The sequence below is a fragment of the Phyllostomus discolor genome, chromosome 3, assembly GCF_004126475.2.
Source record: "Phyllostomus discolor isolate MPI-MPIP mPhyDis1 chromosome 3, mPhyDis1.pri.v3, whole genome shotgun sequence".
NCBI lineage: Eukaryota > Metazoa > Chordata > Mammalia > Chiroptera > Phyllostomidae > Phyllostomus > Phyllostomus discolor.
In genome coordinates this window covers 135,723,830-135,749,761 of record NC_040905.2, presented here as the reverse complement: position 1 = coordinate 135,749,761, position 25,932 = coordinate 135,723,830, and the positions used below count along the sequence as shown (strand labels likewise).

At 40.3% G+C, this 25,932-nt stretch overlaps 1 protein-coding gene across 13 annotated transcripts in view; it reads left to right on the top strand.

Annotated features, from left to right (window-relative positions):
- The window catches only part of CDC14B (cell division cycle 14B), a 91,019-nt gene that overhangs the window by 15,364 nt on the left and 49,723 nt on the right, over positions 1-25,932 (top strand). For 10 of the 13 annotated variants that reach the window (XM_036021495.1, XM_036021499.1, XM_036021502.1 and 7 more), the window contains 2 exons: positions 25,035-25,125; positions 25,669-25,744. In XM_036021495.1, the coding sequence (XP_035877388.1) occupies positions 25,035-25,125; positions 25,669-25,744 (167 nt within the window). Of the gene's footprint in view, positions 1-23,079; positions 23,700-25,034; positions 25,126-25,668; positions 25,745-25,932 lie in introns of those variants that run through there. The other 3 variants (XM_036021496.1, XM_036021505.1, XM_028531487.2) reach the window with 3 other exon arrangements.

The window sequence follows — 25,932 nt, the reverse complement described above, 5'->3', positions numbered from 1 at the left end:
CCTTACACGCCAGACCTTGTGGCAGACCCCTTCTCTTTCAGCCTGTCACAGAACAAGGGGGGCCTGGGATGATACACTATTACCCAAAAGGAACCCTTCAGGTTCGTTATGTCCGCCACCAGAGGAAAGACGTCTCTCAATGCCAGAGATTCGTGAAAAGGAAAGGAAATGTTTATTTAATGCTGTATAGACTTAAAGTAGTGACCTAATGTCTTCATCAAAGTCCCAAAGTCCCTTAAAATACCCACAAACACACGCAGTCCTCCCTTCCCTACTTTGCCCAGTCTGGGGTACCGTATCTCAGGAAAAGAAATAGAAGTCCATGGCTCAGGCAGCCCCAGGTTCTTCCCAGTAATCCGTGCTCGGCTGGTAGGCCTCCCTGGGTTCCCGGCACCATCAGCTGTGTCACCAGGATCTTTGCTAAAGCCGGGTGGTGGTTCCCCCTTCTGAAGCTGCAGGGGTCCCCACTCTGGCAAAGGCACATGGTCCTCTCTCCCTCAGGGCCCAAGGGAGTCCCCACTCAGCCAAAACCGAATGTTGCTTTCTCCTCAATGGTTGCTTGCGGGGGTTGGGGGGGGATCACCACTCTACCAAAGCTGAGTGGCAGTTCTCTGCTAAAGCTGCATGGTGATTTTCTCTCGCAGAGCTGCAGGAGTCTCCACTCTGCTAAAGCCATGTGGTTCCCCCTCCCAATGGCTGCCCGTCTGGGTTTAAATCCCTACACCAGTCTTCCTCTGCAGCCCCATTTCCGACTCCTCCTACAATTGGCCTCACATGCCAGCACTCATATCCTTCCAGCTTTACTGGACTGCCATCATGAGTCTGGGCAGGTTTGGCCCCATGTCATGGAGCCAGTCATCTCCAAGCTCCCACACAGGCACTGTAACTCAGGGGACCTGCCCCCCAGTTACATCTTGGTGGGGAAGTTACTTCCATTCCTCTGGCTCAGAGCAGGACTACAGCTATTTAACATATCCATGTAACCAGTTAAAGATTATAGATGTCTTAAATGACCACACCAGAGGTTAGCTGCAAGGCTGTTGCTATGCAAAACAGCCCTCAAAGGCCCTGCTCCATTTGTCCTTTCCCCCAACCCACACCTGCGGGGCGGGGGGCAGGGAGGACATCCTAATATTTCCTGAACACCTTGAGTTCTGGACCCCATTTCAAATCCCTATTTGGGGTCCCCCTCTTGGCTGCACCCTGTTACAAGCCCACCCTGATTTTAAAGGCTTGGCTCTGAACTTCCTGTGTGACCTCATATCCGGTCCCTCCTATGGTGTGTCAGTGTCTGCCATTTTTGCCAGTTCCCCATATCTTTTACTGTCTTTTGGCTGCCAGTGTTAGTCAGGGCAGGAGTTCCCAGGGAGGCATCTGCCTCCCCTGGCTGTGTCATGAGTTACACGCTGTTAAAGTCACATACACCTCTCAGCCTAGGTGGCAGTCTTCTTCCCTTTAGGAAAGGCATGCCTGTTAACTTGCCATTGTTATGCAAGGTATCTTAACCAGCATGTCATCCACTTCCCCCAATCAAAGATGGTGGGGGATACACCCTGCTATTTCCAGGGGACCCCCACTCTGCACCCTTTCATAGTTCTGTACCATGCTCTTCTCAACTGATACTGTATTTCCTTGATTCTAAAATATTGAATACAGGATGAAGCAAAGTAGGTTGAAATATCGAAGTAGGTTGACAGTTGTTTATATGAAAAATAATACAATAATTAATAAATAATAGTGAAAGAATAAACCCTGTGTTTTGCAAACTCAAAACTGTAAACCCACTTTTGTCTTACCCTGTATATTAAGTACTTCAAAGAAAGGAAACATGCTGCCGGTTGTAACTGTAAGTCTCAGATTTTAAGATACAGCATAATTTCAGAGATGTTCACATATGAAAACTTGACATGTTAAATTGATGGAATATAATATATCTCAGAGATCTTTTCATTTTATTTTATAAGATTTTATCATTATTGCTGCATAGAATTTCACTTTATAATGCACATGACAGCTTTAACCAAGCCCTTATTGATACTCGATTGGATTGTTTTCAGCCTTAGCTAAAAAATAATACTGTAATGAATAACCTATTACATATCCCATTTCATATGTCCAGCTGTGTAACAGGCATGGCTTTTCAAAAGTGAATTGCCCAGTTAGAGGTGTGTGTGTGTGTGTGTGTGTGTGTGTGTGTGTATAATTTTAATAGACACTATATCTTACTATCCCACCAGCAATGTATGAGAAGAGTTATTTATAACTTCACCAACAGAGTGGGTTACCAAACTTTTGAATTTTTGTCAGTCCTGCTAGTAGAAGGTTATAGTCTCAATGTAGTTTTCATTTGTATTTCTCTTAAGAGCACAGGTAGAATTTCTGAAAATCTACTATATATGTCCTTTGCCCATTTTTCTATTGGGCTACTGGCTACTTCCAATTTATATGCATTAGTTCTTTAAATATTAAGGAAATTATTATCTGTTAGGATTTGCAAATGTTTTCTATTTGTCATTGCCTTGATTTTCTTATAGTTGTGCTGGTGATGTGTGTTTTCCATGTAAAGTTTATAGATGAGTCTGCTAATCTTTGCATTCATGGCTTCCGGAATTCAGGTCATAGTTGGACTCAACAGTATCATTGAGGAATTCTCATGTGTTTGCTAACATATCTCCTTGTGCTGGCCTTTACACTATTGTTCTTGGGCATTTTACTTATCTCCATATTTTAAACTCCCCAACACAATGTTGTTAACAATAATCTTTCCATGTAATACCATTTTAAGTGCCCTTAATAACTTTGTATAGATCCACATTTCCAACTGGTATCATTTCCTTCTTCCTGAGGGATTTTTAAAAAACTTTTCATATAGTTCAGGTCTAATAGTGATGAACTCTTTCACCTTTTGAATGTATAAAAATGCCTTCATTATGCCTTTGTTTTTGAAAAATTTTTGCTTAGTACAAAATTCAAGTTTAGCATTTTTCTTTTTCTTTTCAACATGTTGTCATGATATCATTTGCATTGGTTCCAGTAAGAAATCTTACACCCTTATCTCTGTTTCTGTATGTAGTATGGTGACGCGGACACCGCCCCGCAGTGTCCTCGGCATAATGGGTGAGACGAGACAAGATAAATTCACACGGACTACCAAGTCCTGTGGAGGAAAAGGGATGGCACGGCTACTCTCTCAAGCGGAGAGAGCCCCAACCCTTGCCTTGACAGGCTTTTATTGGGTTCAATTTGCACAGGAATAAAGTTCATCAATCATTGTCAGGCAGAAATGATTAAACAATAGATAACATTCAAAGAACTCTGAGTGCTTATTCTGAGTCGGGGTCAGATAGTTAAATGGCCATAAAGCTTTGGGGAACAAACTCACTTCCTGTTTGGACCGTTATCATTTAAATTGAGGGTATTAGCAAAGCAGGTTTCATAGGATTTTATGCATTCTTTCTTAGGCCTGATCACCCTGGGGAACCTGTCCTTTCCAGCACAGGACTGCACTGCCCTCTGTCATTGTTTCAGGCTTAAGTCAGGCAGGGGAAGTAAGGCAGCCAAGAGTTTAGGAGACTTCTTGCATACAGAATGAGGACTCAGGCTTTGTCAAAGCCAAGGGCCGAGGGTCCTTTTTCTATAAGCCCCTCAAGTCCTTCCCCAGGGGCCCCCATGACAGTGCCTGTCATAGGTCGTCCCTCCCTTGAGGGATGTCCTAAGCCAGTTATCTGTCATTGGCTAGCCAGTCTTGCACTGGGGGCCAGGTAGGGTGAAGAAAAGTAGGCAGAGGCAGCACTCCTGCCAGGAAGATAAGCTTTGTCTCCTTAGTGGCTTAGGGTCCCAAGGTCTTTCACTCAGCCTTAGTCATGGGGTGGGGGGAGGGTTACAGCTTCTGAAACCAGGCAGGGCAGTTCCCAACAGTATGGACTTTTCCCTCTGTCTGATTTTCAAATTTCTTCTTTATCACTAGCATAATTTCAGAGATGTTCAAACCTAGCTGGTTTTGAGCAATTTGATTATGGTGCAGTTTTCTTCATATTTCTTGTGCTTAGGATCCATTGAACTTGGATCTGTGGGTATATAGTGTTCATTAATTTGGAAATTTTCAGCCATTATTCCTTAGAATATTTTTTTCTGTCTGCTCCCTTCTTTAATATACAGTTACTTGTTTGTATTAGGTCATTTTATGATGTCCCAAGTTCACAAATGCTCTTTTCAAGTTTTAGATTTTTTCTTTTTCTTGCTCTGTTTCATTTGGAGAGGTTCACTGCTATGCCTTCAAGTTCACTAATCTTTTCTGCTGTTTTCTTATCTGACATTAATCCCATCCGTGTATTTTTCATCTCATAGACAGTAGTTTTCATCTTCAGAAAAGCTTGATTTGGACCTTTTAAAATCTTACGTGTTTCTACTCCTTTAAACTCAATTTTAAAATAATGATCCTATTGAGATATAATTCATATACCATGCTACCCACCAATTTAAAGTGTACCTTTCAGGGGTTTTTTGGGGGGGGCATAATAGTATATTTTATATAACATTTAAATATTAAATATTTAAATTTTAGTATTTTAAAAATAGTATGGTGGGGTAGTATATTTACAGGGTTGTGCAACTATCACCATAATCTAATTTTAAAACTTTTTTAATATCCCCAAAAGACTTGTACTTAATAGCAGTTCTTCCCATTCCCTTTACTGTCTCCTCCATCCCAGCCCTAGGCAAGCACTGACCTACTTTCTGTCACTATATATTTCCCATTTTGGACATTTTATAGAAATTGGGTAGTGGGATTAGTGATCTTTTGTGACTGGTTTATTTCACTTAGCATATTTGTGAGGTCCATCCATGTTGTGGCATGTATCAGTACTTCATTCCTTTTTATGACTGAATTAAAAAAAAAACACCATTGTATGACTATTACATTTTGTTTATCTGTTCATTAGTCGGTGGACATTTAGCTTGTTTCCACTTTTAGACTACTATGAAAAATGCTCCTATGGACATATATATACAAGGGTTTTTTTTAAAGATTTATTTATTTTTAGAGAGGGAAGGGAGAGAGAGAGAGGCATCAGTGTGCGGTTGCTGGTGGTCATGGCCTGAAACCCAGGCATGTACCGTGACTGGGAATCGAACCTGCGACACTTTGGTTCGCAGCCCTCACTCAACCCACTGAGCTATGCCAGCCATGTATATACAAGTTTTTATGTAGATATATATTTTCATCTACTTACTGACATTTGAATACAGTTACAATAACTTTTAATGTCTTTCTCTGCTATTGCTAACTTGTGCATAGGTTCTAGGTCTGTTTTGATTGACTGATTATTCTCTTCATTACGGGTCATGCTCTTCTGCTTCGTTGAATACCTGGCAATCTGATTGGATACAGAATTTTACCTTAGTGGGTGCTGGGTAGTTTTGTATTTTTATAAATCATCTTGAGCTTTGTTCAGGGATGCAGCTAAGTTACTTGGAAACAGTTTTAAACTGTCCAGTCTTGCTTTTATGGTTTGTTAGGTGGGCCTAGGCCAGTGCTCAGTCCATTATTGAGGCGAGAGTAACCCAGCACCCTAGAACTGAAGAGTTTTTACACAATTGCCCAGGAGGGCACTTACTCTCCTGAGCCTTGTGTAAATGCCTAACACTGTCTTCTAAACCTTTCAGATGGGTCTTTCTTGGGCCTGTAGTGGTTTCTTTACATGCGTGTTCTATACTCTTAAATATCTGGGACTTTTTACAAATACAGGATCCTCCCTTTGCAGCCTTCTCCTGTGTCCTATGAACTCTTGCTGCCTTGGTTTCCCTGGGCTCAGTTGTATCTCTTCAACTAGGAGTCTGCTGGATTATTTGGTCCCTCATACTCTTAGTTATCTGTTTTCTTGTGTCTTTTATATTTCTAGTTTCTTACATTTGAATATTTTGTTTATTTGAAATTTATTCTCTTGTGAGATCATGGAGCCACATTTATTTATTTATTTAAAACACCCCATTTAAACGTGGGCAAAAGCACATTTTTCCAAAGAAATGGCCAACAAGCTGTATTAGAAAAAGACCCCCCAATCTTCTCTCCTCTGTGTTTCTTTTATTGTCACACAGAACACGTCACTTCAGACACTTCTGATCACCAAATGTGTGGTTGTTTCCCCACGCCAAGCAATTCTGTGATGCCAGCTGGGTGTCCTTGGGAAAAAACTTCTCAGGGCAGACAGACCAAAGGAAGAGGCTGACAACTCCATGATTATGTCAAGAGTTTATTAAGGGAACTTATATAACTGGTGATGTCATGCCAGGTGCCAAGAGGTTATATAGGACAGGGCAGCATGGTTAGGGGTATTGGGGCATGACTTGCCCCAGATAAAGAGAAAACACCTTACATATATACTCAGGGTGGGGCAAGGACCTGTTCTAGGAACCAGCACACCTGGGGCACAGGGCAGGGGTAAATAAACTCTGAGGGGGTGTGGGAAGCCATCTCTGTTCTGGCCCAGATCTAGCTGGATCTGGCGTGAGTGACCTGCAGCGGTCAGGCAGGGTCAGGCAGCAGTCACATCATGGAACAGTCACTCCTTCACAGTCCTACAATTTTAACTCATTTTTTAAAAATATATTTTATTGATTATGCTATTGTAGTTGCCCCAGATTTTCCCCCTTTGCCCCCCCTCCACCTGGCACCCCTATTCCTTCCAGCAATCCCCCCTTTAGTTCATGTCCATGGGTTGTGCACATAATTTCTTTGGTTTCTCCATTTTCTATACTGTTCTTAACCTCCCCCTGCCTCTTCTGAATCTACCATGTTTCACTACTTAAGCCCTGTAACCTTCCCCTGCCCGTCTCCCCTCCCCTCCCAGCTGATAACCCTTAATGATCTCCGTATCTATGATTCTGTTCCTGTTCTGCTTGTTCACTTAGTTTTTTAGATTCAGTTGTTGATAGTTGTGAATTTATTGCCCTTTCATGTTTACAGTTTTGATCATCTTCTTTTTCTTAGGTAAGTTCCTTTAACATTTCCTTTAATAATGGCTTGGTGATGATGAACTCCTTTATTTTTACCTAGTCTAGGAAGTGCTTTATCTGCCCTTGAATTCTAAATGACAGCTTTGCTGGATAGAGGAATTTAGGTTGTAAGTCTTTGCTTTTCATCACTTTGAATACTTCTTGCCAGTCCCTTCTTGCCTGCAAAGTTTCTTTTGCGAAATCAGCTGACAGTCTTATGGGAACTCCTTTGTATATAACTCTCTCCTTTTCTGTTGCTGCTTTTAAGATTCTCTCTTAATCTTTACTCTTTGGCATTTTAATTATGATGTTTCTTGGTGTGGTCCTCTTTGGGTCCATCCTTTTTTGGACTCTGTGCTTCCTGGACTTGTATGTCTATTTCCTTCACCAAATTAGGGAAGTTTTCTTTCATTACTTTTTTCAAATAAGTTTTCAATTTCTTGCACTTAGTCTTCTTCTTTTGACACTCTTTGAGTCAGATGTTGGTATATTTGAAGATGCCCCAGAGGCTCCTTAACCTCCTTGTTTTTTTTTTTTTTTTTTTAATTTCTTTTTCTTTTTGCTGTTCTGATTGAATGCTTTTTTTTTCTTCTTTGTGTTCCAGATTGTTGATTTGATTCTTGGCTTCATCTACTCCATTATTGGTTCCCTGTAGATTTCTCTTTATTTCACTTAATGTAACCTTCATCTTTGCCTGGGTCTTTTTTACACTGTTGAAGGAAGTACCCAGTGAGTTCCTGGAGCATCCTGATAATCAGCATTTTGAATTCTGCATCTGATAGGTTGCTTATCTCCATTTTATTTAGTTATTTTTCTGGAGTTCTGTTCTTTTACTTAGGCCTTATTTCTTTGTCTCCTCAGTTTGGCAGCCTCCCTGTGTTTCTTTCTGTGTATTAAGTAGAACTGCTTTGACTCCCTGTCTTAGTAGCATGGCCTATTCTAGAAAAGTACACCTGTAAGTTGTGTGGAGTGGAGCCTTATGTAATTGCCAGGGTGGGGTAACCTTGTCAACACCCCGAGGCTCTGTGTGGAGGAGGGCTCAGAGGGGACAGTGCTCCTGCCTGGCCTCTGGGGTTCTACCCAGGATGAAGCCACCTCCCAGCACTCTCCCCAAAGCCAACCACTTTAATCTCTCCCTGTATGCCACTCGTGCCCTTCCAGCTGCTGCTCTGGTGCTGACTCCCAGGAGTGTGTCTGAAAGTCTCAAGTGTGTTGCAGGCCCTTTAGGAGGAGTCTCCCAAGAATCCCGTAGTTTCTTCTGCTGCTCCAGTCCCCACTGGTTTTTACAGCTGGAAGTTTTGGGGACTTATCTTCCTGGCACTGGAACCCTGGGCTGGGTGGTCATCTCTGGGGTTGGGATCCCTTTCTCCTGAGGTATCTCTCCTGATATTTATCTACCTGGATTTTTATCTACCACATGTGGATGTGGGATGGCCCATTCTGCATCTCCACCTCTCCATGCATCTCCATGTCTCTGCCCCTCCTACCTCTCTGAATGAATGTGGCTTCTTTAAATCCTTGCTTGTTGGACTTCCATACAACTCTGGATGTTTCTGTTGTTTCTGGGTGGTATTTGTTTTGTAGTCTAGTAATTTTTGCCATAGTTGTGCAAGGAGGGAACTCATGTTTACTTACATACCTACTTGACTGGAAGTGTAACTCATTTTTTTTTTCAATTTTATTTTGTTTTGGTGTTAGGGGTACAGCTTAGTGATTAGAATACATAGTGTTCCCCTCAATATTTCCGGTACCCAAGTGGCACAATACATAGTTATCACTTAACTCGGTCTGACACTGCCTGGAGATAGCATCAGTCCCCCCCCCCCCCCCCCCCCCGCCGCTCCCCCAGGTCAATGGCTCAGTTCTACAAGAAGCACAAGTTCCCTCCTTGTGCTTCTGATATATTAGGTGTAAGTCAGAGGTCCCCACAAACCCCCTTTCTGGGTTAATTAATTTGCTAGAACAGCTCACAGAACTTAGGAAAACTGTTTGCTTACATTTACTAGTTTATTAAAAGGATATGAATAGGATACAAATGAAAGAGATATGTGGGGAAAGGTACATGGCATGGGGCATGGTGATTTCATGTCCCCTCTGGGCCTGCCACTCTCCCAGCATCTCCATGTGTTTACCAACCTGGAAGCTCCCATGTTATCCGGGTTTTTATTGAGGCTTCCTCACATAAGCACGATGAATTATCAGCCCCCTTTCCAGCCTCTCTGCCCTCTAGAGAATTTAGGCAGGGCTGATAATTCCAAGGTTGTAGTCGAGTTTTGTCATTCTGGTGACCCGGGAGCCCACCCAGTCACCTTGTTAGAACAAAAGATGCTACTATTACCCAGAAAGTTCCAAGGTTTTCATATCCTGTGTCAGGAACTGGGGTTAACGACCTAATATTAGAATAAAAGTTACTCCAACTGTTCTTATCACTGAGGATTTTAAGAGCTCTGGGGCAGAGACTGATATATGTATTTTCTATTATTTCACATAAGCATATGAAAAATATATATCAGCATCACTAATTATTAGGGAAGCGTAGGTCACAATCACAGTAAGATATCACCTCATACCTGTTAGGATGACCACTATCCCTGCCACCCTGTCACTCCCCAAAAAGCCCAAATAACAAGTGTTGGTGACAATGTGGAAAAGTTGGAACCCTTGTGCACTCTTGGAGAGAATACAAAATGGTGCCACTGCTATGGAAAACAGCATGGAGGTTTCTTTAAAAATCAAAAATAGGGTAAGATCCAGCCATCTCACTTCTGGGTGTATATATTCAAAATTAAAAACAATGTCAAAGAGATACCATATTTTTAGGACTATAAGATTCACCGGACCATAAGATATACCTAGGTTTTAGAGGAGGAAAACAGGAAAAAAATTTGAAGCAAAAAGTGTGGTAAAATAATTAATAACCTGTGACCCTACTCCACCACCATGCCCCGCCCCTCCACAGCAAGCCAGGCATGCTACATTTGGACTATAAGACGCACTTCCCCACAAATTTGGGGGGGAAATACGGTAGTTGCACACCCATGTTCACCACAGCATTTTCCAAAGCAGCCAAGAGGTGGAAGCAACCTAAATGTCCACTAACAGGTGAATGTGTAAGGAAAATGTGGTCTATACATAGACTGGAATGTTACTTCAGCCATAAGAAAGCAATGGTGATTCTGTCACATTCTACAACATGGATGACCTTGAGGACATTATGCTAGGTGGAGTAAGTCAGTCATAGAAAGGCAAATACTGTATGATTCCAACTACGAGGTATCTATAAAGTAGTCAAACTCTTAGAACCAGAAAGTAAGTGGTGGTTGCTATTCTGGGGGGAGAAGGAAGAGGGGAGTTGCTGTTCACTGGGTCTAGAGTTTAAGTTTTTCAAGTGGAAAAGTGTGAGAGATGTGTTGTAGAATGTGCATATAGTTAACACATGTACTGTACACTTAAAAAAATGTATGATAATAAATCGTTATGCTGTTTTTGATCACAAAAAACCTTATGGTTTTAAAAAACAGCTCAGTTTCACATCTGTTTCTTTTTGCATACTAATTTTAGTATTGCTGTTGGTGTACCTATTCCTTTCTGGAATATATTAGGCTCCTGGAGATCAAGAATCCAGATTTCAGAGGATGTTTTGCTGTATATTAAGCAAATAAGTGCATCTGACAAATGTAAGGGTGACTTTTAGGAGTGGTACAGAATATTTGGAATTAGAATTATTTAGGATGTATGTTTAAGCACAGAGTGCCTGCACAGTCACTTTAACTTAAAAAAAAAGTAAACTTACCAGCTATAATTTTTAACAGAATTTTTAGTACTTTGTGATTGTTTTTCATCAAAAAGATTACACTTGTGCTTTCAGACAATGTTTTTCAATTGTAACTATCCAGATAACACTGTAAAATATAAAGCTGCTCCCTAGTCAAAAGCTAAGTATTGCTTTGTTATAAAATAGATAATAAATATAAGTCAGCACTGAAATTAAAATTTCAGGATTTTTAACAATTTCTCCTTTTATTAAAAAAAAATCAAGCTTCCAATTTAAAAGAAGACTAACTGAAAATTCCGTTAAGCTTAGCCAATAGCCTTTTTCTCCTCAAAGTACTGTATAAGCAAATTTTTCTTAAAATCCTTGGATTTACGGCTTCATGTAGGACTGGTGCAGGGAGCTAAATATTACTGCTGTGAAAATGTCTTGTTAAAAAATGACCTGTAAATAAAGGTAGTATGTATCACTGCTGACTAAGGCTTTCTGGCTGTGGTAACAGAGGGCTCTCAGTGAACATCCCATTCATTCGGTTTCTTATTTTCCACAAAGTTGTGCTGCTTCCTGCTCCCCTCTGGATTCCCCAGAGTGTTTCTTCTGTGGTGTCTCAGTCTACCCCTATGCCCCCAAAGGAAGCAAAGCTTTGGAGGGAACTGATCCCGGAAATGTTCGAATAAAGCAACAATTTATACGATGCGGACTGCAGTGTTTTTTCCCTCATCTTTCCTTTAGAGTAATAAAATAATTAAATCTTGAAAGCCATATCATATAAAACAAGCAGTTTTGGAAGTTAGTTACCTGAGCCATTTAATTATTTTTTTCTTTAAAATATTTTATTTATTTTTTGGGGGGGAGAAGGTGAGGAGAAAAACATTAGTGTATGAGAGAATCAACCAGTGTGTGAGAATATCAACTTACTGCTTTTCTCATACCCCCAACCAGGGACCTGGCCCGCAGCCCAGGTGTGTGCCCTGACTAGGAATTGAATTGGTGACCTTTCGGTTCAGAGGCCAGTGCTCAATCCACAGAGCTATACCAGCCAGGGCTCGTTTAATTATTTATTTCATGGGATTTCCTTGAAGCCACACTGTGATATAATAATGAGAAACTGGGGTCTTTTTTGTTTTAATGCTGTAGGGCAATTACTGGTATATATGCTCCTCTATGTGAATTGATTTGGAATATATTGGTTATATTGTTCAAAGCATTGGTTTTAAAGTATATTTTATCTATTACACTATTACAGTTTTTTTCTCCTCTTTTTCTCCATTTTTCTTCTCCTCTTTCCCTCCCTCTGTCCTGTAACTCCCCTCTAGCATTCCACCTCACCCCTCAACCCCCTACTTATTTCATGTCCATGGGTCATACATATAGTGTTTTGGCTTCTGTTTCCCATACTGCTCTTAACTTCCCTCTGTCTATTTTGTGCCTATCAGTTAATGCTTCTTATTCCCTGTATCTTTTCACCTATTCTTCCCCCACGCCCTCCCCACTGATAACCCTCCATGTGATTTCCATTTCTGTGATTCTTTTCCTGTTCTAGTTGTTTGTTTAGTTGTTTTTTTTTTCTTTTTTTTTTTTTGGTTCAGTTGTTAATAGTTGTGAGTTTGTTGTCATTTTACTGTTCATATTTTTTATCTTTTTCGTAGATAAGTCCCTTTAACATTTCATAAAATAAGGGCTTGGTGATGATGAACTCCTTGAACTTGACCTTATCTGGGAAACACTTTATCTGCCCTTCCATTCTAAATGATAGCTTTGCTGGATAGAGTAATCTTGGATTTAGGTCCTTTCCTTTCCTGACTTCAAATACTTCTTTCCAGCCCCTTCTTTCCTGCAAGATTTCTTTTGAGAAATCAGCTGATAGTCTTATGGGAACTCCTTTGTAGGTAAACTCTCTCCTTTCCTCTTGCTGCTTTTAAGATTCTCTCCTTATCTTTCATCTTGGGTAATATAATTATGATGTGTCTTGGTGTTTTCTTCTTGGATCCAACTTCTTTGGGACTCTCTGAGCTCCTGGACTTGAGTGTCTGGTTCCTTCACCAGATTGGGGAAATTCTCCTTTATTGTTTGTTCAAGTAAGTTTTCCATTTTTTGCTCTTCCTCTTCTGGCACCTCTGATTCGAATATTGGAATGTTTAAAGTTGTCCCAGAGGTTCCTCAGCCTCTCCTCATTTTTTTAAACTGTTTTTTTCACTCTGTTGTGGCTTATTTCTCCCTTTTGTTTGAAATCATTGATTTGCGTTCCAGTTTCCTACCCTTCACTGTTGGTTCCCTGTATATTTTTTCTTTATTTCACTTTGCATAGCCTTTACTCCTTCCTCTATTTTGCATCTGTACTCAATCATTTCTGTGAGTATCCTGATTACCAGTGTTTTGAACTGTGCATCTGATAGGTTGGGTATCTCTTCGTCGCTTAGCTCTCTTTTTTTTTTTTTTTTTTTTTTAGTTTTGATCTGTTCTTTCATTTGGGCCATATTTCTTTGTCTCAGCACACCTGTTACATTGTAAGGAGCAGAGCCCTAGGTATTTGCCAGGGCGGGGCAACCCTCTTTGCTGTGTTGTGCCACTGTATGTGGGGGAGGGGTCAGAGAGGGGACAATGTTGCTTGCTTGGCTCTCTCCCTGCCTTCTGTCACCTCCCTTCTTAGAAGCGGATTTTTTCCTTTTAGGTTCTGATTCACAGGTGGGTGGGATTGTATACATTCTAGGATAACTTGGGCCTCTCCAACAGACTCTCCTGTGAGGCTGGGAGTTTCTTCCTCCACTGCAACCCCCACCAGGTTTTTACCACCAGAGGTTTTGAGGCTTTATTTCCCCACACTGGAACCCTTAGTTGTGCTGTTTGTCTCACTCCTCAGTTGTTCCTCTGGGTTTATCCAATCCCAGTTGTGGGATATTTGGGTCAGCCAGTTGCTGCCTTGTCATGTTCCCTCTCTGCCCCTGCTTCCCATCTCTGCCCCACCTACTGGATGAATGTTTCTCCTTGGTTTTTGGACTTCCATACAGTTTGATTTTCTGTCAGTTCTGGTTGTTTTTTTCTTTTTGAATTGGTTGTTATCAATCTTTTGGTTCTTCAAAGAAGTGAAGGGTATCTACCTATGTTCCATCTTGCCGGAACTACAGGACTGTCAGGTTATATTTGTTCAAAGTTTTGTCTTACCTGGTTGTCGCAGCTGAGTGACCCTGTGCCACTTAACACAGTCTTCCTCGGCACTGGCTCTCTCATCTGTAAAATGAGGGTGATGACACCTATACCATAAGAATAAGTGAAGAATATAAACATAATAATAACAAGAAATTCTTTGCAGGATTTGTTACAGAACAAACAAGGGGGGCCTGGGATGATATACTATTATTGAAAAAAAAGCCCCCAAGCCCTCAGGTCCGTCATGTCCGCCGCCAGAGGAAAGACATCTCTCAATGCCAGAGATTCGTGAAAAGGAAAGGAAATGTTTATTTAATGCTATACAAACTTAAAGTAGTGACCTAATGTCTTTATCAAAGATCCTAAAGTCCCTTAAAACACCCACAAACAGACACAGTCCTTCCTTCCTTCCCCCTTTGCCCAGTCCAGAGTACTGTATCTCAGGAAAGGAAATAGAAGTCCATGGCTCAGGCAGTCCTCTGGTTATTCACAGATAGTACTCCATCTCGACTGGGAGACCTCCCTGGGTTCCCGGCCCCCTCAGCTGAGTAGCTGTGATCTCTGCTAAAACCAGGTGGTGGTTCCCCCTTCTAAAGCTGCGGGGGTTCCCACTCTGGCAGAGGCACGTGGTCCTCTCTCCCAGGGCCACGGGAGTCCCCACTCTGTCAAAGCCGCGTGGTTCTCCCTTCAATGCTGTGGGAAGGGAGAGTCCCCACTCTGTCAAGGCCGCGTGGTTCTCTCTCAGGGCTGCAGGAGTCTTCACTCTGTCAAGGCCGCGTGGTTCTCTCCTTGCGCAATGGCTGCAAGGCAGGGGTCGGGGGTCGCCACTCTGCCAAAGCCAAGTGGCGGTTCTCTGCTAAAGCCGCATGGTGATTCTCTCTTGCAGGGCTGCGGGAGTCTCCACTCTGTCAAGGCCGCGTGGTTCTCCCTAATGGCTGCCGTGTCTGGGTTTAAATCCCCGCACCAATCTTCCTCTGCAGCCCCATTTCCGACTCCTCCTACACTTGGGCACACTTGCCCTCAATCTGCTGTCTTCTCTAGCTTTTCTGGTTGCTATCATGGGTCTGGGCAGGTGTGACCCCATGTCATGGAGCCAATCTCCCAGCTCCCATGCAGGCGCTGTAACTCGGGGGACCTGCCCCCCAGTTACGTCTTGGTGGGGTAGTTACTTCCATTCCCCTGGCTCAGAGCATGGCCACAGCTATTTAACATATCTAAGTGACCATCCAAAGGCTATAAGTATGTTAAATGACCACGCCATGGATTAGCTGCAAAGCTGCCCTGCATGTTCTTGCTCTATGTGCCCCTTCCCCCAACTCACATCTGTGGGGGAAGGGGTGAAGACACCTTAAAATCTGGACACCTTGAGTTCTGGACCCCATTTCAAATGTCTATTTGGGGTCCCCCCTCTAGGCTGCACCCTGTAACAAATTCACACTTCCAGGAGTGAGGGGTATCCATCATCTATACTCAGGAACTGAGCTGTGATCTGTTCCCCAAAGAAAGTGATACAATTAAAGACTTCACCTAGCAATGTTTGTCTATCACCTTTCAAAAGTTCATAGACTAGAGTAACTTGGTATAAGTTGTAATGAGGGATATATCATTGTATGCCACTTATATATTTAAAAAGATTAGCCTCTTAGATACAGAAGTCACATGGAAGCTAACTTAATTACATTAGTAAAAATAAAATCTGCAACTGAAGAAAAGACTGTGTTTTTAAAATATAGCTTTTTCTCAACTTTCCTGCACCATGTCAGGTTTCCGCTCTTGGAAGTGCAAATTCTCTTCAAGACAGGCCATACAGGGATTCTGTTTGGGTCACACAATTTATTGTAATACAGGATATAGCACCATAAAATGTTCTTCACAGAATTGACTGGATTTGGTAGAATTATTAAAAAATTAGGTTATTTTTTACAATAAATCTGTTGCCCTGACTTATGAAAGAAAATAAAAATCTTTTTTCCTAAAAGTAAAAAAAAAAAAAAAAAAAAAGTGAAAAATAACCGAGATAATATGTGCAAAGTGACTAGATTAGGATGTACTCAGGAAATGAAAATTTCCCTTTTCTCTAGCTTTAGTCTGCCCCTTCTCCATTTATTTATTCATTTGTTTATTAAGTAAAGAATTACTGAGTGTTGCAGTGAGGCACCATGCTGGGTAAGGTGTGTTTCTGACCACAGGTGCTCTCATTCTCTGCAAGCAGCTGAGAGAATCCGAGTTGAATGTTAGGATCAGGATTCTTGGAACCAAAGGCTCTAAAAGCAGAAGGAAAGCCATTGCTCCCTTGCTTTTGTTTTTCACACAGTTGGAGGCCTTTTGTTTCTTGTCTTGGAGGCTATAGATTAGAAATTAATGGACTGACTGCCTCTAAGTCTATGCTGTCCATTATAGTAACCACTAACCACGTTAGCAGATAGTGAACATTTCCATCATCAGAGAAAGTTCTGCTCAGCAGTGGTGTTCTAGGTAGTTTGAGAGTTGGATCATTTAGTGAGTCAACAGTTTAAGATAAAAGAGAAGGAATGTGAGAAGACCTCCAAATTATTCTGCTACATTTATGAGACTTGAAGCAATTCTTAGTTGGAGCCATATGACATAGTATTAACAACAGTTTTCTCCTTGTTCTCAATCCAGAGTACTTTTAAAATAATGTTCTTGATAGAATAAAAAAATGGCAGCTAAAATTTCCATTTAATAATAAACCCTATTTCTATGAAATTTCCTTTGTGAAGATCTTAGGACCCGAGGGAACCTTTTCTTTAAAAATTCTTTTACAGTCTGAGAAAGGATAAAAATATTATTTCAGGCATCTCTGAAAAAATCCTTTAATTAGCTACACTATCTTTTTATAGGCCTTTTTTTAAGTTGCAGTGTAATATACTATTCATGGTCCGTACTGTATATTTAAGTCAAGATAAGTCTTAATTATATTCTATATAAAAATACTTCATTAATTCTGTGGTCTTCTCATATATTTATACAAAGTATTTTAGATTAGTTCTGTAGTATTTTCATGGATCTAACATCTTATGGGCCACTAAACTCTCCACTCCCACCTCCTCCTCTACCCCTTTAAGAAGTAGGATTATATATAGGAAAATGCACAGGTTCATGTGTACAGTTTGATTTTTAGCAAGTGTATACTCTTGTGAACTACTGCTCCCTCGGGGCCCCTTTCCCTCTTACCCCAAACCACCACTGTTAATTGCTATCAGTATAAATTAATTTCACCTGTTTTTGAATGCTATGTATTGAGAATTATACAGTATGAACTCTTTTGTGTCTGTCTTTTGCTCAGCCCAGTGTTTTAGAAATGCATCCATTTTGTTCTGTAAATCAACACTTCGTTGGTTTGTTTTTGTTGAGTAGTGTTCCATTGTATGAACGTAGTACAACCCGTTTATCCATTCTCCTGCTGATGGAAGTATGTGTTATCTCCAATTTCTGGCATTCCAAAGCTGCTGCAAATATTCACTTACCAGACCTTTTGTAAACTGGTTTTACCTTCTCTTGGGTATGTATACATTACTAGTTGTTGGGTTGCTGGGTCATAGGGAAAGGTGTACGTAACTCTGTAAGAAACTGCTAAACTTTTCCAAAGGCTTAATGCCCTTTTACATTCCCAAGCAAATGTTTGAGAGTTCTAGCTGCTTTACATTTTCTCCAGCAATTGGTGTTGTCATTCTTATTTTAGCCATCTAGTAGCTATAAGGTGGTATTTCATGCTTATTTGAATGCCTTTTTCATGAATTTATAGGCCAGCCATTCTTCATCAAGTGTCTTCAAATCTTTTGCCCTAGTTAATGTTAAAAAAATTTCACATGTACCCTTAATCCTCTCTTTTTAAAGATTTTTTATTCTACTTTTTTCCATTACCTTTTATCCCCCATTCCCCTTATATCTTCTTCCACCTCCACCCATTGCCCCCCCCAATCAACCATACTGATGTCCTAGTCCATGAGTCTTTTTTCTTTTTTTCTGACACCTCTTCCTCTAACCCTCTACTCAGAACTATCAGCCTGCTCTTAATGTATGAGTCTCTCTCTATTTTGCTTGTTAGCTTAGTTTGTTCATTAGATCCTACATATGAATGAAATCATATGGTATTTGTCTTTCTCTGACTGGCTTGTTTCACTTGGCATAATGTTCTCCAGGTTCATCCATACTGACACAAAGGGTAGTATTCCAGTGTGTAAGTGTCTCATAGTTGTTTTATCCACTCATCTACTGATGAACACTTGGGCTACTTCCATATTTTGGCGATTGTAAATAATGCTACAGTGAACATAAGGGTGCTTATATTTTTTTGAATTAGTGTTCAGATGGAATCAATGGGTCATGAGGCAGTTCTGTTTTTAAGTTTTTGAGGTAACTCCATACTGCTTTCCACAGTGCCTGCACCAGTCTCCATTCCCACCTACATGCAAAAGTGTTCCCTTTTCTCCACATCCTCACCAGCACTTGTTTGATGATAGCCATTCTGACAGGTGTGAGGTGATATATCTCATTGTGGATTTAGTTTGCAGTTCTCTGATGATTAGTGTCATTGAGCATGTTTTCATGTGTCTACTGGCCTCTTTGGAGAAGAGTCTGTTCAGGTCCTTTGCCCATTTTCTAACTGGATTGTTTGTTATTTTGTAAGTTCTTTATATAACTTGGAGATTAACTCCTTATCAGATGTATTAGCAAATATGTTCTCCCATTTTTTATTGTCTTTTTATTTTGTTGATGGTTTCCTTCGCTGTGCAAAAACTTTTTAGTTTGATGTAGTCCCATTTATTTATTTTTTCTTTTATTTCTTTTCCCTAAGGAGATACATCAGAAAAAATACTGTTGTTATCAGCAGTGTCTGAGATTTTACCGCCTATGTTTTCTTCTAGGATTTTTTATGGTTTCAAGTCTTTAACATTTACAGTTTCAGGTCTAATATTTACATCTTTAATCCATTTTGAATTTATTCTTTATGTGGCATAAGCATGTATCTGTCCAATTTTCCCAACACTATTTATCAAATAAACTATCTTTAGCCTTTTGTATGTGCTTGCTTTCTTTGTAAAATATTAATTGACTGTAAAGGTGTGGGTTTATTTCTGGGGTCTCGATTCTGTTCCATTGATACACTAAAATGTTGAGCCATTGTTAAGATTTCCGTTTTAATTTTTTTGAAATGCTTCTGAATTTTATTGTTGTTGAAGTAGTTTTCTGTCTTTTCCCCTCATTCCTCCCCTGTTCAGCCATTGTTAATACAACGAGAATGGTTTGAGCATTATCATTGTAACCTGACAGCCAAGGAGAGTGAACTGGAATGCACATGTGTGAAAAATGATGACTTCATTGTACTGGTCATTGGGGAAGGTTGGTGCCACTGAGTGAGCATGTGTACTGTGTGGCTGTCTCAATCAAAATGACTGAGTAGAGCAACGAATCTACATCAGATTTTGCATTAAGCTTGAACATTCCTCTGTGGAAACTATTTGGATGATTCAGAAGGCTTTTGGGGACAATGTAATGAGTGAAACAAATAAAAATGTGGCACAAATGCTTCAAAGATGGTTGAGGATCTGCTGAAAGTGATCCATGTTGTAGAAGGCCTGCAACAAGCAGAATGCCTGAGAATGTGGAAAGTGTATGGGCTGCAATTAAGAAAGATTAGCAACTGACTGTGTGAGAACCAGAAGCTGATCTGGGGATTCCAAAAACTACTGTGTCAGAGATTTTGATTTAGGATCTTGGCATGAAACATGTTGTGGCAAAATTCATTCCATGGCTTCTGCCAGAACAGAAGGAACATCATGCTGAAGTTAGTAATGACTTGATTCAAACTACTGCCAATGAACCAGATTTCTTCAAGAAGGTCATAACTTTGAAGGGATCTTAGACATCATAGTCCTATGTACGATGTCTCTTGTATCTTGTATCTTCTTAATAAATGTCTCTATTTTTCATATTTCACGGCTGGATACTTTTTGGACACACCTTGTATGCGCCTGTTTTTATGCCATTTTGATTATTACAGCCTTATAATATAGTTGGATATTAGGTAGCATGGTTCCTCCAATTTTATTATTTATCAAGGTTGCTGTTGTTATTTGTGGCCTTTTGTGGTTCCATATAGATTCCATATAGATTTTTGAAATACTTGTTTTAGTTTTGTGAAATACATCATTGGTATCTTGTTAGGAATTGCATTGAAACTATAGATTGCTTTGGGCAGTATGAATATTTTTAATGATGTTAATTCTTCCTATCCATGAATACAGTATGTGCTTCCACTGGTTTGTATCTTCAGTTTTTTTCTTCAGTAATCCTCTCTTCTCTAAACCATTTTCTTAAAAATCACAGCCAAACTGGCATGACAATTGAAAAAAATCTCCCTGACAGGTTCCTCTATAGAAAAAAAAAATTACTACTGAGACATGACTAGTGACCTAGAATAGTGGTAAGTCCTAAACATTTTTAGGAGGGTCGTGAAATACCATGGGAGGTAAAGAATGAGTATTGTGAATAAAAACTTGCTTTTGATAACTGTATTAGAGTTTAATAACTATATAGTAAACATACTCATTAAGTGTTTTTTATTATTTACTGCCAAGAAATTTGAAATGAGACAGATCACTTACATTTACCCTTCCTTTGAAATGCTTATTTTGGTAGATAAATTAGAATTTATTGAAATTCTTGGTTTAGCATCCTAGGAAAATATCTTTCTGCTGAGGTTGACTGCCTTACTTCTGTGTGACTTCTCTTTCTAGCTCAAGTGTCTGGCTGCCATGACAGTGACCCACATGTTTTAGGACATGTTAATGATGCCAGATCTCAGCTTGCATCACACTGACGGAAACTGCCCTGGGCCAGTTTGGTCTTGCCTGGCTCTTAGGACTTCTTGATAGATAACTGTAACTGTAAGAAAACCCCAGGTAGTGGGGTTCGTCCATTCTTCCACAACTTTTCCACCAGGTTATATATAATGAAAGCTAGTCTTAGATAAAACATTTTTTCTACACAACAGTCATTTATTAAATATTCTTAGCAAGCAGGCACAAAACATAATAACTTATTCTATAAGCTTAACTCCTGTAGCCTTAAGTGTTCTGACCATTTTATGGAAGGTTCTGTGAGGGGCACAAAAAATAATTTTCTAATCACCTTTCAGAGTTCTTCTGTCTGGGCTGGTAAACAAAGTAACAGACAGATTAACAGAAGAAAATGTCTAGAACTCACTTTGAATGCGCATGCTGGGCTGCCAATAAGAATATGAGACCCAAGGAGGCATTGGACAGCTGAAGTTTATATGCCATTCTGGACAAAGGAGAGAGAGGCAAGGGTCTAGGATTTCAAAAGGAATGCAGGCAATTTTCAGGTAGAGAGAGCAGATGTGTGAGATGTGAGGACCAAATTCTTAGTGTGCACCCAGAAACAATGGAACTCCAAGGGAGGCCAACAAGCAGGCTTTTGCCAGATTTCTGCCATGTTTAATTTATTATGTTGCTAAGGTCATGCTCCCTTTCTTTAAGCAGGTTTTTCTATCTGAATTCCTTAAGCGGGGCAAGGGAGGTGGGGAGGTGAAAGGATTTTTCTGAGTCTTTCATTTCTTAATACCCAGCTTAAAAATCAATATCCCAAAAAATATACTTTGAGATGGCAAAGTATGTTGCTTTGAATTGCCATGAATGGAAGTTGTCCCAGCTTATACAAGGTGGGACCCCAAAAAACCAAGAATATATTTATAAAAAAAATTGTGTATTACATGTTTAAACTTCATTCACCTTCAAAGTACTACCCATTTGATGCAATGCACCTATCAAGCTTTTTTTCACTGCTCAAAACAGTTTTTGAACTTGATGATTTTGATGCCTTTTAGTGCTTCTGCCTTTTTTTGTTTCACCTTTTCTACATCAGCAAAACGTTTCCTTTTGAGGACTTTTTTCATGGGGAAACAAAATCAGAAGTGGCAAGATCATGAGAATGGACAGTGGGGCATAAGGGTCATGCCATTTTTTTGGTCAAAAACTGCTGAACATTCTGTGCAGTGTGGACAGATGCCCGCATAAACCACTGACATGAAATGGACAAACTCATTCAAAGAGTCTTCCAAAAAAGAATCCATTGAAGCCAAACGTACACTATACAGATGGGTTCCTAGAACACTCACCTAGCGGGAGAAGGCTGTAAGGGGCCCACCCTCCAGAAGATAATTCTGGGTTTGGGGGGGTTCCCCTGGTGTTGCTACCCATGGACAGTGTTAGTTTCCCCATAGCCTCACCAACACAATGTGTTTTCAAACTCCTTTGATTTTTACCAGTCAGAAGGAAAACTAGGACCTTGTAGTTTAAATTGGCATTTTATTTTTTTAAGAATATAAGGTTGGAGGTGGGCATCTTCATGAGATGAATTTCAAATAGTTTTCCACTGTATTTGTGTCCATTGCCACCAGACCCTTTTAAAAATAAGTATCAATTTAGCAGTCGATTCTCTTATGGCTTTTTATATTCTCATTTAGAAAGCTCTTCTCCAGTTTGGCACAAAAGGGAATTTGTGGTTTTATTTTTCACATTAAAGGTCTTTGATTTGTCTGGAATTTTAGAATAAAGTTAGGATGGTTTACTTTTGAGGTAAAAATGTGTATGTGATGTAGAATCTATATATTGTACTGGGATTATAAATACAGTGTTAATTCCTGGGAAGAAGTTTATTGCTATGTTGCTTGTCTATTTTAAGGGAGGGTCATTGCAAAATTTTTCAGGAATTATTAAAGTAACAGTTTTCTGTAGGAAATTTGGAAAAGTAAAGGAAGGAATGAAAACCACTCCTAATCCCAGTACCATATTATTTGTAACAAAATTCGGACTAAACTCATACTGTATCTTTTTCATTTGAGACTAATAGAAACATGGGTTTAGAAAATAGTTTAAGTGGTTCCTTAGCAAGGTGTCACAATTTTTGTTTTTAACCATACTTAAGGCCTTTAATGGAATGAATGACCGCAGTAGCAGGCTTATTAGATCTTGAACTATTTTGAAAACGTCCATTGTAAATAAGACGCCAGCACTCCCAAGGAACTTGACACTGAGAAGAGCGGGTGCAACTCCCACCCAGCCTACGCGGCTACCCGGCTCTCAACTGGTGGGGGGCGGGGGGGGCGCGCAGAGTGGACTTGGCTTTTTAAGGACTACGCCTCCCCGCTTGACTCGACTGCAGCACCCCCTGGTGCCGATGGCCAAGGCAACTGAGGGACGAGTCCCCGGAGTTGGTGTTACCACTTAGCTAGCCCTTCTCTTCCGAGAAGTTATTTACTGGCTTTTGGAGCTGCTTTCACTAGGCCAGCTCCCATTTGCTCTGCTGCACAGCCCTGTGAGCAGTGCAAAATATTGGCGCTGGAGGGCGTTGCACCATAGAGGACTGCCTAGCGTCCGCAGAGGCGGTGTCCCCGTGTCCCCGAGGCGGGGCAAAGCACCGCCAGGGCGCCAAGGGTTGGCTTCCGCACCTCAATCCCTCGCTGCTCCTTTTGGGGCTGTCTGAGAAGTTTTGAACTTCCTGGGTTGACTCGCCCGAGTATACGCTGGAGTGGGTGGCCAAGAGGCCAGGCTGTCGCCACTGCCTGGGTGCGGCCCTTTAAACTTTTTGTTTTTAAACTTCGGGGGTGTGGTTGAGGCGTCTCCTCTCTCAGAGGCTGGTAGTTCCCTGGCTATCCGGTTGTCCCGCCTTCCAGATGCTTTGGAGTCAGTCATGAGCCGGGAGGGCTCAGGGACCCGTCTGGTGGCCGAGGTGATCAAAGGTGAGTGCAGAGGGTACCGGATGCCCATAAGGACACCTGTATTTAGATGGCACCAGGCGGCGCCCGGAGTTAAGGAGGCCCCACTTTCTGGCTAGAAGGTGCCTTAAACCTTTGGAGCCAGGGCCAGTGCTGTCTCATAGGCGCCGGTGGCCTCTTAAGCCCCTAATCTCCACGTGTGCTCTTGTTTGGGGAGAATGCGAACAGACCTGTGCATAGGGGAGCCCCTGGATGGTAGGTGAGTTATGTCTCTCCACCCAGGGGAGCAAAATCCGTGGTCACTGTGCACGGAGATCAAAGGTCATTTGTAGTTGGAAAAAGTAAGCCTATCGTCCTTCGAGTGTTTGTGGTTGTGAGATATTTTATTTGAGGCGTTTACAAGGAAATAAATATAGTAGTTGCATGAGTGGAATTGCTGACAGTTGTTTAAATTACCGTTTGGGCAAAGGATGTAGGCTGACATTCTTTGTTTCTTAGTATTTTAAAGCTGGACTTGATTTTACCACAATTTTTTAGTGTAAGCATTCTAGCAGCATTAACTAGTAGTCTTACTAAATATTTTAGATGACTTTGCTTTGCAGAGGATTTTTAGGCAACTTTTTCTGTGGTAGGGCGGGGGAGGAAGAAAAGGTTGGAGCTTCTAAACTTTATTAGTACGGGTTACCGTTCTTGCTAAACCTTACAGCAGTCTAACTGCATTTTTACAACACAAGTTCATCTCTCACTCATGCAGAAAGCTCATTGTTTCTGTTGTGATGGTAATTTGTCTAATTGTAAAACTCACTGCAAAAATAGTAGTGATCCCTAAGAACAGTTGGGTAAAACTTAAGGTTCGTTTTGTTGTTTGTGTTCTGGAGCCTTAAATGTTAATTTTGAAGCTGTTTGGAAAGCGTTCTTTATCAACTTCAAATAGTTTCTTATTGAATGACTGTTGAGGATGTCTTGCAAACATAGTGATACATAACGAAAGTCATCTAGGTTGATGACTAGCCTTCAAGTGCATGCTGCCATTTGCTCACATACCTTACTTAGCCCAGGGGAACTAGACTTCTGTGATGAGAGGTTCTCCCAGAAATCAAGCCTTGCTGATCCACGAAAAGTCACTTGTCATTATTGAAACTTATGGCTAAAGACAATTTCTCTTTTAATAAATTTGCTTTTTTTAATCACTCATCAAAATTTTTGTCAAAACATTTTGAAAGTATTGGCACCCTTACCATCAGAAGCCTGCATGGAAAAAATAAAATATCTGACTTCGCCTGAAAAGAGTTGTGTCATGATATATGAAATTTTATAAAATAATCTGAAGGAAGGAACATTGCAATTTTTCCATTTCAGATCGCCTTTGTTTTGCCATTCTCTACAGCAGACCAAAGAGTTCATCAAGTGTACATTATTTCAGCATAGATAATGAACTTGAATATGAAAAGTAAGTATTGCTTTTTAAAAGATTGTTAATTTTTTTATTTTGAAGAATCTAAAGGTATGTTTATAAATAGGATAACCTTGGAAAATTACAAATCTGTTGACTGATAATTGCAGGGCTTTTTTCCTTTAGCTAACCTTAGTAATAAAATAGACCCTTAGAGAAAAAAAATTAAAATGAAAGCATCTTCCTAAATTTAACAATTTGTATTTGACATTCTAATTGTTTACAGTGCAGTGAGATATAAATTAAAATACTAGGATGTGTTTTTACCAGTGGAGATATATGGAAAAATAGCCTTTTTATTCAGAAGGTATTTTCATGTGTTATGAGGTTAGATTTAGTTGTTGAGCCAATTTTGATGTTTCTTAATAGGCATTATATACCAGAATATCTCTTCCACTAGTTAAGGCAGTACCTTTAAGTTGTGTGACTAATAACAATTTGGTGTATGCTTCCTTGTCTTAATTTGATCTTGTAGCTCCAAAAATACATATTCAGGGCATCCAGAATATACATATACATTTTTGGTTTTTACTTTTAAAGCTTCTACGCAGATTTTGGACCACTCAATCTGGCAATGGTTTACAGATATTGTTGCAAGATAAATAAGAAATTAAAGGTAAAGTCTTTTTTACTTAAGATTTGACTTAATCATTGTTAGCCCGATTCTTGGGGAGGGGAAAGTAAGGAAAGCACATCTCTGTTTGAAAAAGGAAATTTCATGCTTTTTTACTGCAGTGGTGTTTGGAACATATTCATGGTTTTTGTTTGTTTTTTCTTCTTTATAAAGGTATAGTGTATGTGTTA